The following is a 17,213-nucleotide window of genomic DNA, read 5'->3' as shown; positions in this document are numbered from 1 at the left end:
TGACCATTAGGTCCAGTCATGACTGACTCTGGGGTTGCGCGCTCATCTCGCATTATTGGCCGAGGGAGCCGGCGTATAGCTTCCAGGTCATGTGGCCAGCATGACAAAGCCGCTTCTGGCAAACCAGAGCAGCACATGGAAACGCCGTTTACCTTCCCGCTGTAGCGGTTCCTATTTATCTACTTGCATTTTGACGTGCTTTCGAACTGCTAGGTTGGCAGGAGCTGGGACCAAGCAACGGGAGCTCACCCCGTCACAGGGATTCGAACCGCCGACCTTCTGATCAGCAAGCCCTAGGCTCAGTGGTTTAACCACAGCGCCACCTGGGTCCTTACCTTCCCGCTGTAGCGGTACCTTTTTATCTACTTGCACTTTGAGGTGCTTTCGAACTGCTAGGTTGGCAGGAGCTGGGACTAAGCAAGGGGAACTCACCCCATCGCGGGGATTTGAACTGCCGACCTTCTGATCGGCAAGCCCTAGGCCCTGTGGTTTATCCCACAGCGTCACCCACATCCATAAAAGGTAAAGGGACCCCTGACCATTAGGTCCAGTTGTGACCGACTCTGGGGTTGCAGCGCTCATCTCGCTTTACTGGCCGAGGGAGCCAGCGTACAGCTTCCAGGTCATGTGGCCAGCATGACAAAGCTGCTTCTGGTGAACCAGAGCAACACAAGGAAACACTGTTTACCTTCCCGCTGTAGTGGTACCTATTTATCTACTTGCATTTTGACATATTTTCGAGTTGCTGCCAATCTTTACTATACAGAGGGTGTTGAACACAGCACATAATATCATGTGCTGTCCCCTGAGCCCACTAGATGACATCACAAGGGATTATTGCCTTTGGAGAGCAAGAAAAATTCCCCGGGCAGCACCTCTTTGATCTCAGGCAGGAGATATAGAAGTATAATCAGTTGTACCAACAGGCTAAAAAACAGTTTCTATCCGTGGGCTGTTAGGCTGCTGAATGGAAAATAATATAGTGTGACTAAATTTCAGGGTTGGTATGCTGTGCGACAAGCACACAGAGTGCAATGAGATTGAGTATTTGTGGGTGGGGGGGCTTGGTTAATTTCATTGTACACAGGTTGTACATTGACAATAAAGGTATTGTTATTATTACACACACACACAGAGAGAGAGAGAGAGAGAGAGAGAGAGAGAGAGAGAGAGAGAGAGAGAGAGAGAGAGAGACTTAAAGCCTTCATATCCTGCTTTTCCTATTGCTCACCCAAGGCAGTTTACAAATAGTAAAACTACTTGAGAATAAGTGAATTGCTCAGTGCTCTCTGCACTGAATGGTGGCAAATGTCAATGGTTCTCTCTGAGTCTATCTATCTGGAGATGCTGGGGAATTCAACTGGGACCTTCTGCATGCAAAGCATCTGCTCTGCCACTGTGCTATGGCCCTTCCTCACTAAGCATTAGAAATCTCAAAACACACTCCCAACATAAAGTGTAAAATGCAGATTAAAAGGGAAGCAGTGACAATAAGTACACATCAAATACTCAGGGAAAATAAAAACACTTGGCATCAGTCAGTGGAACAGGTGGCAAGCAAATAGTTCTAGGCAGAATATTCCATATGTGGAGCAGCACCTCAGAAAAAGCTTTATCCTTGGTCCCACCTGTCAGTACACTGCTATAACACTCGATTTGAAGGGAAACTTCTGGTCTCTTCCCTCTGCCTTTTCAATCACAGTATTGTACTACCTATGGAATTATAGCAGCATTGCTATGATAACATTACAACAGATAGTGCTGGTGCAAATGCTGATTATGAGAATGGTCTTGTAACCAAAGCCAAATTGATTTCAAACCATACTTAGTATTACAAATTGCAATGCATGATATTAAAAATTAATGTGCTTTCAAAATTCCATAAGGTAAGCACTGTAGATCAATAGAAAGTGCCAGCCATTTTGAGAGTGTTTTGTTTTCTATGTAGCAGTGAAAAAAATCAGAGCTGTATCAGTGGACAAGTCATTGGGGTCCTGTTATAACATAAATAGGAATATGCCTTAGACCAGGCATCCCCAAACTGCGGCCCTCCAGATGTTTTGGCCTACAACTCCCATGATCCCTAGCTAACAGGACCAGTGGTCAGGGATTATAGGAATTGTAGTCCAAAACATCTGGAGGGCCGAAGTTTGAGGATGCCTGCCTTAGACTGAATCAGACCACTGATCCATCTAGCTCAGTATGGTTAACACTGTCATTGGAGCATCAAGGAATTGAGCCTGAGGTCCTGCCAATATAAAACTTTCCAATGAGCTACAACTTTTTTCTCTGGAAAGTCGTCGTGGCGTTCGCACAGAGCCCCCGGTTGTTCCACGGACTAATGACCTTGCACCACCACGACTTATCTCTTCCACTGCCACCAACCAGGTTTCCCTGGTAATATATTCAGACTCAGTCAGGTTGTAACGTATTAACAAAGATTCCAGTTTATTGTGAATGCAAACAAGTTTTAAATCCTTGGAAACACTGTAATCCAGTTCACTCTCTCTGTCTCTAACTCAGTCTGACTCCTATGCCCACAAGAAACCAACCTAACTAACTCAGCCTATTAACCCTTTCTCTCTCTTCCCCAGTACATCTACATAATGAGGGGGCAAACGCCACAGTCCTTTTCAGAGTCTTTGTCTGATCAAATTCCATATTACCCAAGGCAAAATTCTGGCATGAATGTTGTAATGTCATGCAACCCCAGGTGAAGATTCCTGCATTGCAGGGGGTTGCACCCTTTGTCCCCTTTGATAATGGGTAACTTCTTTTATAATGCAAGATGTTTTGCTAGATTAGGAGGTCTGTCAAGGGTTTTCCATCCATGATGCTTGCAAATGTCTCAAATGGCCCAGGCCTCCCAAGAGGATTTTGGGCCCCTCATGTGCCCTCAGGACCCCTTCCAGTGTAGACTGGGCTGTTTCAACACTCCACATGCCTTTGTTGTTGTTGTTGTTTAGTCGTGTCTGACTCTTCTTGACCCCATGGACCATAGCACGCCAGGACGCCAGGCACTCCTGTCTTCCACTGCCTCCCACAGTTTGGTCAAACTCATGTTGGTAGCTTCAAGAACACTGTCCAGCCTCTGAGGTCAGCACAAATGACTCCCAAGGACAGCAGGATCTTGGCTTTCTAGGCTCAACATGAATTTAGTGTCACCTGTTGGGTTTAGGGTGGTAGTTTACAAATTGCCCAAAAAGAAGGGACCACTTATTTCCAGTTTTAGCCAGAGCAGAGATGGGCAAATGCACCTCAACATACTTGGTACAGTATTGGTTTCAAGTCTTTGTGATTAGAATGCCCATTTCAGCCACATGCTTCATGGAAGACTTGGGAAAAGACCTGAGGTTTAAACTAAGAAACCAGCGGTGGCAGCAGGAAAACATTTTGGGGAAGATGTTCAAAGCATAACCGTCTGCAAATAAGAATTGATATTTTAACAGAGAATGAAATTTTAGGGGGGCTGGAACTGGTAGAGTTGTAATAGTGAAGGCTGGGTGGAATATATTGAGATACTGTCTTGGGACAGTGAATATTGATGAAATATGGATCTCTACATATTTGGTTCTTATATCCCCCCCTCTCTCTCATACGCAAACAAACATACCTGTCTGTTAGCAACGTTCCGTAAAGTATATGTCTGGATGTTTGTGTCTTAGTATTAAAATGGGAACTTACTATTTGCTCCCAGTTTCTCCCTTGAGCCTTCCTAGTTTTCTTGAGTCACCCAGGGGGTAGAAAACAAAAACCCAACCTTGTATATTTCAAGCTAATGAGTTCAGTGATCCAACAAACCTGCCTTTTCAGCCACAGAACACTGCGGTAAAGACATGCCTGTGAGCTGCTTTTTACTTGATTTCATTAGACCCTCCCATATGCTTTATGTAAGATCCCTAATGTGTGTTGAGCTTGAATAGTCAGAAATAAAAGGGGCTGAAGCTTACTTTTAAAGTGTAATTCTTGGAGTGCTGAAGAAAGTTCAGATTGCTTTAGGTGCCCTTGTTTGTCTTGTTTTCTTTTCTCCTTGCTGTTAAGAATTGGTGTATGAGGACTAGAAAGCTCCTAGGGTGGTTGTCCTGGGGGTGGGGTGGGGAGCAGCTCTTAGTAATAATACCTTTTTATTTTGCTTCCAGGTGTAATTATTAATATGTGAATAACAGTTTTCTTTGAAGTAGAGGTGCTGGTAGATATTTTGTGTATACCTTTTGTTAAAGTGTGTTAGCATTATGCTTCCTTGTAAAGATGACTTTCAGAAATGAGGCTTGTCAGGTCTTTGTGAAAAGAGCCCTCTTCTCCCCCACCCCCTCCACCAACCATTCATTCAGCATTGTTCATGGCATTAACACACCATTGAACAAATTGCCCTTCTTGCATATGCTAATCCTGAACTTAAAAGAACCCATTGTGACATGTTTAATGCTTTTGCTGCAGGGAAGATGAGAATTGTAGGCATGTCAAATTATCATGTGACCCAGAAATATCTAAAATGCCTCTCTTCCCCTTTGGGTCAACAGTTTGTACTTAGCATTATCAAAAAAGAAAGTAGCCTGTAGATTGTGGACACAATTAGTTCTTGCTCTTGTATTTTGGCCTTCCTTTCACATTCTGATTTTTATGTTGGAAGTGGGGTTTTTTTTTGTTTTTGTTTTTTTAAAGAAGTGCTAAGCAGTAAATTGGCTGAGACCAACCATTTGTGTGTTTTATCTGTTAGGCAGTAAGGTCATTTCACTTTGTACTGGTTTGTGTTTCTTCAGTTTATGATTCTTATGGGTGATATCCAACATTAGTCATACTCAGAGCAGACGCACTGAAATAATTGGACTCGAGTCCATTAATTTCTCTGTGTCTGCTCTGAGTAGGATGACACACAAGCATATTAAAGCTTACGTTTGTTTATTTGCTTACAATAATTTATAAGCTGCTAATACAAAAAGTTCCTGATTGGCGTACAGCATATCTAAAACATAGCAATATCGGAGTAAAGTATAAAACAGGAGAGATTCATGAATCTGAAGGACATCTTATATTCTTGTATGGCTTGATAGTTGAAAGGTGGGAACATGTTGTGAACTGCCCTGTAGTCTTCAGATGAAGGGTGGTAGACAAATTTAATAATAACCACTGCCTCCTGTGGACCTCTAGATCCTGGTGAACTACATCTCCTTTGTTGTTGTTGTTTAGTCGTTTAGTCGTGTCCAACTCTTCGTGACCCCATGGACCAGAGCACGCCAGGCACTCTTGTCTTGCACTGCCTCTCGCAGTTTGGTCAAACTCATGTTCGTAGCTTCGAGAACACTGTCCAACCATCTCGTCCTCTGTCGTCCCCTTCTCCTTGTGCCCTCCATCTTTCCCAACATCAGGGTCTTTTCCAAGGATTCTTCTCTTCTCATGAGGTGGCCAAAGTATTGGAGCCTCAGCTTCACGATCTGTCCTTCCAGTGAGCACTCAGGGCTGATTCCCTTCAGAATGGATAGGTTTGATCTTCTTGCAGTCCATGGGACTTGAGTCTCCTCCAGCACCATAATTCAAAAGCATCAATTCTTCGGCGATCAGCCTTCTTTATGGTCCAGCTCTCACTTCCATACATCACTACTGGGAAAACCATAGCTTTAACTATACGGACCTTTGTAGGCAAGGTCCTAGCATCCTTGACTATTGGCCATACTAGCTCAGTGTGATCCTTGACTATTGGCCATACTAGCTCAGTGTGATGGGAGCTGAAGGTCCTCTGGAGGTTCACATGTTCCCCAACTCTGTTATACCAAAATAAAAAAATTCCTTCAGTAGCACCTTAAAGACCAACTAAGTTTATATTTTGGTATGAGCTTTCGTGTGCATGCACACTTCTTCAGATACAGTGCTACTGAATGGAATTTTTTTATTTTGCTTCGACTCAGACCAACACGGCTACCTATCTGTTATACCAGTTTCATCCATAAATCTTTTTGTCGAGTACAGAGAGATGCAGACATATCAAATGTCTATTTATCTAGAAAAGGAGTCACCAACATGGCACCCACAGGTATCTACAAATTTCTCTTCCACCTGCCCTGCCCAAATTAGGCTTGAAAACTTCAGTTTTCAAATGCGCACCAAAACGGCTGGTGACCCTCAGACTGGAGCCACTCTTAACTGGTCAACTGAGATCTAAACAGAGCCAGCACTCCTGCTGTCTGCTCCTTTCCACAGGCTTTCACTTAAAGGGGGAGTAATATATCAACAATTAGCAATGCAAGTTTTAAGGCAGACTGTAAATTAAGAGGAGATTAAGACAAACTCCTTTTCAGAAGCACAAATGCTTTATGTTTGGCTGAAATACTTTTCATGAGCAAATAGCCCCTGAAATTCTCCCCATGAAAAGCATTTGAATAAGACTATATATACGGTAATAACTAATGGTCAGGGGTCCCTTTACCTTTATATATAATAACAAGTTATTTGATTCACAAACCTATTTCCTAAAACAGCTGCTTTGTGGGTATCAGAATATGCTTTTAAGGATTTTGTGTCTGTAAAGTACTATCTGGAAATGTAATTAATGTCTTTTAATTGTAAAATGCTATCTGGAAATGAATGCAAGGGTATCGTGCCCATTTCAAGCTCGACCTTGTGTTTGTGTTTACAGAGTAACTCACTCTTGGTTCCGGATAGCCTGCGGAGCACAGATAAACGGAGGAATGGACCAGACTATTCCAATGACATGAAAAAAAGAAAGGTGGATGATAAGGACTCGAGCCACTATGTAAGTAAATCTTTCAACGATGATTAACTTACTTTCAGATACTGTGCATGTATGGAGGAACTCATAGCTGGGCTCCATATGGTCATGTATGTGAAAAAGTGAACACTGGCAGCCTAACTTTTGCTTCATAGAAAGGGATGTCACGAATTTGATCTTATTAGTTATGAATAGTGGTTCTTTTCCTTCCTTTCCTCACCACCTTCTGGTTCTCTCAGCACCTTTTCTTTGAATTCTGTCAGGTTGCCAGGATACCTGCAGCTCTCCTCATTCCAAGAGTGCTGTCATTAAGGCTGCCATTATGTCTGAACTGGGCTTTTTCTTGTTAATGAATGATCTTGCTTCTGTGATCCTTGATAACCATACTAACAATAGGATATCTTTAGCCTAGATAATGCCTGAAGTGTAGTTCTGCTGCCAAACCTAAGCCTGTCTGGCAGCGTATGTTGTATATGGATGAGAGACCATCTGAGAGATTCCCAGAGTAGAAACAGCAGACTGGTATAACCTACAGGTGAAGAGCAAAAGCAAGAAACTCCATGGGAGAGTGGGAATCAGGTGCCACCTTGTATATCAGATTATCTACCGTGTTTCCCCTTTTTTAAGACACCGTCTTATAACTTTTTTCCCTAAAAAAACACCACAGTGGCTTATTTTCAGGGGGTGTCTTTTTTTAAAAAAAGTGCTGGTACAACTGGGACCCACTGGCTCAGGACGCTCAGTGCTCTCTTCTGCGCGCTGCTGGGCGCGTTGTTGGCGCTGCCAGTTCCGAGTGCCTGCAGGGTGGGGTGGGGGTGGCAGTGCTTTAAACCCCCAACCCTTTAGAAAGCAATGGAAGTTATGGACCGTAACAATCCTTAAGAGGCGCAGGTCTTAAAAAACCCCTGGTATCACCCTTGAAGCACAGCCTTCCAAAGTCAGGGGGGAAGAGGTCTGTTTAGACAAAGGAAAGGATCGGGGGTGATTCTGCGCCCTGGGACCCACAGAACTACTTTAAAAATCCCAACCTGGGGGGGGGGGTCAAATAGTGAAGCCCCATAGCCCTGTAGCAACAGAAGGCACATTCTGAAGCACCCGAGCTGTTCGGTTCCATAAAAAATCCAGGAATTGTAAAATTAACAACAATAATGGGGGGGCACTCTATCCAAAGAGTTAAGAAGGAATGGGAAAGTGTTGAGTTATATATGGAAAAATATGGAAAGGAAAGTTAGTTAAAGATAAAAAATAATTATCGCAAGGGAAAAAATAACATCATAAAGGGTAATAATATTAAATATAAAATAGACAACACAACAGAAAAAGCAAGTATTTGACTAAATGAGATTGCACAGGAGTGAGGGAAGTGGGGAGAGAGGGAGGGGGGTAAGGAATGGAAGGAGGCAATGGTTGGAGGAGGGTATAGGGGGATGAATTAAAGGAAAATTAAGACTGAGAGGCGCATGGTTTTTGTTTTTTAAAGATGCAAAGGCTTGCAATCAGCCAAAGTATAGAGCCCAACTTCCAGGAGACTGCGATCTACTTGCGGATTTATAAACTGGAGGTGATCTACCCCCGTTTTATTGGTGTTCAGGTCAGAGTTGTTTTTAGAGAGAGGAAATATCCCATTTTTGAGGTTAAAGTAAAAGTTCCTGACCTTTTTTTTATAATGAGGAAATGCTGCTAAAACTCCGTTCTTCATTCCACGAAGGGGAGAGGGGGCGGGGCCGGGTGCTCAAAGACAAAAGAAATGGAAAAGGAGATAGCGATCAAATGCAGCCTCCTGCAGCCGCCGGGAGAGGCAGGGGCTGCAGCCGAGTGCTGCTTCGCAAACAAACGGGGGAAAGTGCTTAGAACCCAGAGAATCCAGCTGAAAAACACGAAGCAGCAACAGCAATTGCACACACACCATCCCAAGCCAGCACAGTAACCAAGTCCCAAAAGCAAGAAAGGACTCAGCAAACACTGCTGCGGCCGGCGTTGCTGCTGCTGACTCGGGGAGCTCAGTGCTCTCTTCCGCACAGCGCCTATCACTATGGCTTATTTTCGGGGTATGGTTTATATTTCTCAAATGCTTAGAAATGCTGCTATGGCTTATTTTATGACTACGCCTTAAAAAGGGGGAAACACGGTAGCACCTTTGTCAGATGTCTTTTTTATTTAAGGTGGGATAGGACAAAGCAAGTCAGTTTTGTACAGAATATGATTCATTCATTCATTCATTCATTCATTCATTCATTCATTCATTCATTCCTTAGCTGTCATTCACCATAAGGTCCCAGGAAAGGTTGCAATCATGTACTCAAACAACTAAAAACAAATAAAACAGTTGATACAGTTATGAAAAGAAGTGAAATCATTCCACATAAAAGCATCCCAGAACAATAATGATTATTAATAGCAATTCAGTTTATAATCTTCCCAAAGAAGCCAATGACAACAAACATTGATGTCATATAATATTATAACAACAGATTAATACATTCTTTGAAAACGTTTTAAAAAACACATTTGTTATGTCGTGGGTGCAGATGTCAGCTTTTGTGTGATTCAGCATGCTAGCAAGGATATGCTAAGAGTCAAGTCTAACGAGAACAATCTTCTTCATTGCAGTAGGAACTGAACTGGGGTGGAGGGAAAGGACGAGCTCCTTTTATACTCTCAGGAACAGGAGTTGGGGAAAGGATACATTCATATTTTGGCGGGACCCAATCAGAGTAGAGATCCAAATTGTACTAGCAAGTTAACCAATAGCAGCAACTGTCACCACACCCGTCTGAATCCTCCTGGAGCGGGAAAGGTAGTTACAGAACTTAACATTGATATTCATGTACACAATTTAAACCAATACATAACACCATTTATCAGCCAATGATTTCAAGGTTGCCAGGAATAGTAACATATGGTCATGAAGTGCTTGGGTAAACAGAATATTTTTAAATTTCTCTTGGAAGTCAGTAATGAGGGAGACACTATGTGGTATCAAGAAATGTGGTCCAGTGCCCCAGTGGAAAAAGTTAACATATAAGATGAAAGCATTTGGAACAGGAAATGAAACGGACAACTTTGGTGATATTTAGTACCTTTTTAAAAAGAAATGCATATTAACTTATGGTTAACATTCACAGATCTTGCTTAACTATATTGCTTTCTATATATTACCTTATTATAATGACCATGTCCACACATCAGTGATATTGATTTATTATACTTTCTTTTTTAAAAAATGATCCATTACATTTATGCCTACTGTTTGTATCTTTTAGCAAAATCTAATAAATACATTTTAAAAACAAGGTGAAAGACAGATAATCTTCATCTGGTGGGGCTTTTCACAAATGGGGAACCACCAAAGAGAAGGATCTGTCAGGGGTGGAGATAGAAAGGCCTGGGGGGAAAACGGAAAAACTGGGGCAGGGTACCAGGTTCCCCCCTTTCCCCAAAAAAACCATTTTCCCCAAAATTTCCCCTGGGGGGGAGGGCTTTGTGGGTGGAAACCCTCTATCCCAGGCCTAGAAATAAATTCAGACATGACTTGTATTTTTGGTTTTGGCAGAATTTAGGCCACAGCTTTATTGATTACAAATCAAATGAGTGGTTGGTTCGACTAGCTACCTAGGGTAGCACTTACTCCTTAAGTCAGCAGCCAGGTACACACCTGGGACGGGGTTACCCAACTGGCGCGCGCCAGCCGGGCCCTGATTCCCTCACATGTTCCCAGAACACTGGATTAGGGCAACCCCGCTTGGGGGAATACCAGCCATCGGTCCATGGATTCCCTTAAGAGGAATACCCGAATATATAAATATAGGGTGGTAAGGGATCATACCCCCCCTATTAGCATGAACCAGAGCCTATCTGCCAACCTTACAAGTTGTGACGATTTGCTACGCGGCAGGCGAAACCCAAATGGCACCAGCCAATCAGCCAAATGGGAGAAATTCCTGCCATACCCCTGTCCCAACGACAGACGACACATGACAGCATAGCAAGGTCAAGCGAAAGCCCTAAAAGTAGGGAGCGGTGGGCGGGTGTTCCGGTGCAGCTCAACCAGAGAAAGAGGATCTCTACGGTGAGTGCAGCGTTTAAATACTGGTCCATCTGTTTCTTTGATTGGCAAGCCCTCAGCCCAATTGCATCCCATCAGATGGACCACCAATAGGGTGTTGTGGCTGCTCCAGTTATCCCACCCCAACACCTAGACCTGGTCTGCTGGGATCCACCGCAACATGTGCCCTCTCTTGCAGGAAGGACCTGATTTGGAAAAGCCCGGGAAAACCCTGGTCCCCGCCCCCCATTTTTCCCGGTTTTTCCCCCCAGGCCTTCCCATCTCTACCCATGACAGAGCCTTCTCGTTGGTGGTTCCCCATTTGTGAAAAGCCCTACCTGATGAAGTCATGGGTCAATGCATGGGTCAATGCAAACCATGTAGCCCCCAGTAGCAGCACCACCAATGACAGAAATTAGCAGAACAAAAGAAGCTGGCTAAAGAGGGGCACCCTCAGCAAACAGCAGAAACTCTACAATGAAGATGCTAGATGCACTTATTTCTCTCTATCTATATCCAGTGCTTTTTTTTCTGGGGCGGGCGGACGCAGTGGGACGCATACCCCTAATCATTTTGTGAATCTAAGTTTGGCTTCATTGGGGGGCAGTATTTCAATAGGAGTAGGAAAATGAGAGTACCCCTAAACATTACTTTAAGGAAAAAAAACCACTGTCTATATCTATATATCTGTCTATATTTGATCTGCGTTTATGTTTGGCTTTTGCAGCTAAAGTGAATAGACATACTGTAGTCAAGAGTACTGAGCAAAACCAAATATTTTGTTTTTAAATTTAGGACAGTGATGGGGACAAAAGCGACGACAACTTAGTTGTGGATGTGTCCAATGAGGTAAATTGCTTTGCACTGGAATGCATATAATTGGAAGTGGTGGGTTTTTTTCAAGGCACTGTACTATGTTTCTGAAAGTCGTGGATTACTTTTGCTTATCTCTGGTTGAATATCTGAGCTAGTCCTCCCTGTGGTTGCTGGTCTTTTGGATAGGCACAGGGAAGTGGGGGACAACAGTAGTGATTTTCCATGCAGAGGCCAGAATACTTTCACCACAAGTCATGGATGGTTTGGAGTTCTTAATCTGAGGGCCTTCTCAGTAGGGGTGCCCTCCCTGGAGAACACGCTCCCATCAGATGTCAAGGAGCTAAATAACTGTACAAATTTTGGAAGACACCTAAAGGCAGCCCTGTATTGGGAACTTTTTAATTCAGTGCTTGCTATTGCCTTTGCCCTGCCTGCAAACCATTCAGGACCCTTCATCTCCACGGGCAAGTCCTGCTCATTCGCCACGTGAGAACGGCATAGACAAGAACCGCCTCTTGAAGAAAGATGCCTCTAGCAGCCCAGCATCTACTGCCTCATCCGGAAGTTCTACTTCTATGAAATCCAAAGAAATCGGTTTGGTGAGTGTTATCCCTCTGGCCTTGACCACTGTTGTATATTTGGATGCCTAAGAATTATTTATGTCAACTTCACGTGTAAATGGTGCATGTCAGAAAACATAAGGTGGTCGTGCAACTAATAAATGAAGTGCCTTCTAATCAAACACTTGTTTAAATCCAGCTCTCCCAAGATCAGTGAGAATTTTGCCCTTTCGGGTTCACTGAGATATGGATTGCAATTCTGTCAAATTAATTTGTTGAAAGTCAAAACAGTTAAATTTTCTAGGCTGCAGTTCTCAACAGATTGCCAAACACACATTTGTCTTTAGGACCTTTGGATTAATCTGAGAAAGTATTCAATATTTAGACACACATTTTAGGCATTAGGATCTAAGCAGTGTGATCTTCTGTCATTAGCGTCATCCATTGAGCCTACTGTACATGGGTGATGTTGTTAACTAATTTAATACCTTTCAATTATTTCAACTGATCAATTAACCAAATGTATGAATATTTTGACTCTCGACCAAAGCAGCATTGATTTCTTTTTAGATTTTTTTGTGACTATTCTCCTAGATTTTCTAAATGCTATGATGTGGTTTATTTATTTATATCTCTTATGTTTTATTTATATATAACTTTTGGGCCCCAACTTCTATTTAGTTGCAAACCATTATGCTTTTTATTGTTATAGCAACCAGTTAGTGCAGGGAATGTGAATTTTCAAATGGTAATCTTGATTTATATCAATGATTTAAATTGGTCTTTTCTCTCTCTCTCTGATGTTTAAATCCTAATTTAAAAGCTCTCATTTTCATATCTAACATAAATGCTGCTAATGTGCCTTGGAATTTAGGAAAATGAGTCTAGAGAATTAGGCAGTTAGCACTCAGCATCTCAGTGGCTGTTGTGATCAATTGTGTAACATGGCCTGGATAAAAAGCAACGTTTCTTGATACCAGCATGAAAAGGGCAGCACGCCGGTTCTGAAGTCCAGCACACCAACCCCACGAAGTGATGTGCCAACCCCAGGAACCAGTGCCACTCCCGGCCTTCGTCCAGGGCTTGGCAAACCTCCATCAATGGACCCTCTGGTCAACCAAGCAGGTAACACAAACCTCTTTTGATGTTGTTTCCTTCATGAATACTCAATCATTATCAAGAAGAGTGATGTGTTAATAGCTAGCAGTCACCTTGTGTCCCTCTCTGTGTTTCTGATGTGTTTGCATGCTGCTGCCTTCTGAAATGCTAACATAGTTTGAATTTCTGATCATTTTGCCAAATGCTAGTTCTTTTCTGAATCTATTATCCCATATTTGAGACTGGCAGCTAATGTTTGTTGATGACAAACACAGAATGGCACACTGTGTGCATCTGCGTGCTAACTGCAGTCGGTTGCAGCACCAAATGTTATAAATTATGCCCAGTCTCCAAAGAAATATGCCCAGCGACCTCCAGAAGGTGTTTCTCATAGGGTGTGGGGAGTGTGAGTGAGAGTGATCCAGGCAGTCAGGATGTGATAAATGTTATCTACGTTTTCATGTGCCTCTTTACACCTGCTTCTTTAATGGGCAAATGTTAAAAAGCTATCACATTCAGTATTGTTGAAAGGGGTTTATCACAATCATATGCACAGCTCTATAATAATTTTTTTGAGAACTAGTAATTGATCAAAGTTAAAATTATAGAGCACTTAACGGAATTCAACTATGGAACACTCTAAAGCGTATTATTTGCTTCGGAGAGGAAGGAGGCTGTACCCTCCCCTCACTTCTACCTGTCAGTCCCCTTTTACTAGAGCAGCCATCTCCTCCCCCCCCCATCACTGCTGGGGACACTGCTTAGGCACCACCACCCTGGCCAACCTTGGGGTGAGAGCCACAGCCCCCTCTGTTCCCATGTTTCTGGAATCCATAAATATGCAGGTGCTGGTCTACACAGCTGCAATCTGGAGATGATGTTAAGCACAGTTTGGATTATAGCTAGCGCTGTGGACAGAATAGTTTGGGTTTTGTGGGAGAAGCACCCATATGGAATTCCAGGGTGCTTGTTGCTTTCTGTGAAGAAACTGTCCTGAGGATCAATATGTTTTCTTATTGTTCTGCAGCTGCTGGCTTGAGGACACCTCTTGCTGTTCCCGGACCGTACCCTGCTCCATTTGGAATGGTACCACATGCTGCCATGAATGGAGAGCTGACCAGCCCAGGAGCAGCCTATGCCAGTCTACACAACATGTCCCCGCAAATGAGTGCTGCTGCAGCTGCAGCTGCTGTGGTTGCCTATGGCCGATCCCCTATGGTAGGCTTGCAAACTGAACTGGGTTGGGATTAGGGCTCACAGAGAGAAACCTGTATGCTTCATTTGGCATTGTCAAGCTCCTGGGATATAACAGCACCAGAGACTTTACTGCTCTGCTGTGTGGCTCATGAAGCTACGGTACATGGCAGGAGTAGCTGAAACTACCTCCCCCCTTATTTAAAAAAGTGAAGGGTGTATGTGTCCTATTTATGCATGCTGCCTAGTTTTTGAAAGCAGACTTCATTGCTTTGCTCCATTAAAAGGTAGCTTGAAACCATAAAATTGTTTCCTTGGTTTGCTGAGCACTTGATTATTCTCTGGGGGAAGAAGATATATACACTTAGTGAGCATCTGACGTTCCTTTTGTTGCATACGGGATTTTATTTTTCTGTTTTTGTATCATTTAAATAGAGCAAAGATGGGAAAGCTGTGGCCCTCCAGAAGTTGTTCAGCTCCCATTAGCTCCAGCCATCGGAGATGATGGGAGTTGTAGTCCAACAAATACATGGAAGGCAACAGCTTCCCCATCCCTGAAATAGGGGGTCCTCCTCCTTGTAGACTGCTCTGTAATGGAAGTGATATATCATAGAAGCACACATCCATCACATATTGTCTCAGCTTTTTTAGACCCTAGTCTTCCAAATCAATTTCATCATGTGGTGAGATTTGCGTGAAATTGTGGCTACGTTCAGGTGCAGCATTAAACTGTAGTTTAGTTTTTATGAGAGTGTGCAAATCTTTGGCTCAAGAGCTCCCTCCTGGGCTCCTCCATCACAGCCATGACACAGAGATGGAAAGATTCTGCTTCCTCAGCTATCATCCAAGCCTTAAACTGTGGTTAGTCTTGATTGTGGTTAGTTGAAACAAGTGGACTTCGTAAACCAGGGAATGCCAACCCTTTTGAACTAATGGGTGCATTTTGAATTTTGAGAGTGTGCTGGAGGCAACAGCCAGAAAATTGCTACCATATAGAGGGTGTGGCATAACACGAAATGGCTCCCATGGAGCATGGTATAACACAAAATTAGAGAGACAATTATCCCCCGGCAACCTTAGGTTTACCATGGTAAGCCCGCTGTGTGTCAGCTGATTTCTCACTTACATGCACACTGATGCCGCCGCCGCCTGATAATAACAGAGAACACCCCTCAGTTCCAGGAAAAGTATACAATGCAGATTTGCATGTGGAGACCTTTTAACCAGCCATAGTAATAAATTCGGACAGGACTCAAATTTTTGGTTTGGTTTTTGGCAGAATTTAGGCCACAACTTTATTGATTACAAATCAAGTGAGTGGTTGCATAGGCTCTGGTTCGACCTGCAGCCCTGACTCTGGGCACGAACCATAAGTCAGCCTAGGGTGAACATCTGGGACGGAGGCAAAGAGGGGGGTCTGCCAGGCCTCCACCCAGATCAGCCCTGAACTCAGGCTCAGGGCACAACCCCGCACGGGGAGACCAACCATGAGTCCGTGGATTCCTTCTTAAAGGAATACCCAACGCATAGGGATGGCTAGGTATCCTGCCACCCCTATCCACCTGAACCAGAGCCTATCTGCAACCTTACAAGTTGTGATGGTTTGCTACGTGGCAGCCAAAACCCAAATGGCACCAGCCAATCTGCCAAGTGGGGAAAATAGAAAATAAAAATAGGGAGAGGTGGGTGGGTGTTCCGATGTATACTGAGCCCGAAAGAGGAAGCTCAGGGACACGCACATCAGTTTTAGTAGTGGTCCCTCGATCGCTTTGACTGGCGTCCCACTAGCCCAATTGTTCCCAGCCACAACACAGCGCCTGATTCCCACTGCAACACTTGTGAGGGAGGACCTGATATACCACTCTCCTTTCACAGAAATCACTTAGAAGGTACCTGCACATTTTGCCCCATAACCTGCTTTCTATGAGGGTTAGAGACTCATTTTTAGTAGTGGTAGTAATACCGTGTTTCTCATATTATAAGACATGTCTTATATTTATTTTTTCCTCCAAAAAACACACTGTGGCTTATTTTCAAGGGATGTCTTATTTTTTTCCTCCTCCTCCTGGCGCGGCCGGCATTGCTGCTGCGCCTATCACTATGTCTTATTTTCGGGGTATGGCTTATATTCCTTGAATGCTTAAAAATCCTGCTATGGCTTATTTTATGGGTATGTCTTAAAATATGAGAAACAGGGTAGTAGTAATAAAAGTAATATTATTAATAATAATAGAGTCTGGGACACCTCTGGAAGTCGTCTTGCGCACAATGGCACCCACAGGCATTTGATTGGTGTCCTCTGTCATAAACTTTAACTAGTCGTTGGCTTGCTTCAACTGGCCATCAACCACTGTTGGTCAAGGTTTGGATGGCATAGCAAACTACAGTTAAGTCGAGAAAAAGAGAAAGGTTCCAAACACCCCATGCCACACCAGAGTAAGAAGGGAAAGCACAAATGTTCCAAACTCACTACAGATCTCCTATTATGTCCAAATGAAGCCAATCTGTGGTTTTTCAAGGCCTTCAAAAACATGTCTTGTCTATAACCTTTGAACACACACACTTTTTGTAGTGCACAATATCATTTATTAAATTGATTTGTTTATAACAAAAATCCATATTCTCATCATCACTACAAAGGAATTATAAATTCAAAAGTGTTGATATTTATTGCAGATAAAATCAATACAGTAAAGTTGATCAAGGCTTTGATGTACTTTGTTATATGCATGATTTGTCTACCACAAAATGAGGCATGCATGAATATAATTTAGCA

The 17,213-nt window shown here is 43.2% G+C and overlaps 1 protein-coding gene across 2 annotated transcripts in view; it reads left to right on the top strand.

The window, feature by feature from the left end:
• Positions 1–17,213, top strand: part of LOC118076675 (transducin-like enhancer protein 1) — an 82,781-nt gene that overhangs the window by 46,003 nt on the left and 19,565 nt on the right. For both annotated transcript variants that reach the window (XM_035099516.3, XM_035099517.3), the window contains exons 9-13: positions 6,632–6,748; positions 11,565–11,618; positions 12,032–12,184; positions 13,126–13,270; positions 14,271–14,461. In XM_035099516.3, coding sequence (XP_034955407.1) covers positions 6,632–6,748; positions 11,565–11,618; positions 12,032–12,184; positions 13,126–13,270; positions 14,271–14,461 — 660 coding nt within the window. The remainder of the gene's footprint in view (positions 1–6,631; positions 6,749–11,564; positions 11,619–12,031; positions 12,185–13,125; positions 13,271–14,270; positions 14,462–17,213) is intronic.

The sequence above is a fragment of the Zootoca vivipara genome, chromosome 10, assembly GCF_965207765.1.
Source record: "Zootoca vivipara chromosome 10, rZooViv2.hap1.1, whole genome shotgun sequence".
NCBI lineage: Eukaryota > Metazoa > Chordata > Lepidosauria > Squamata > Lacertidae > Zootoca > Zootoca vivipara.
Note: the sequence above shows the minus strand (reverse complement) of the source record. Positions and strands in the feature narration are given on the sequence as shown.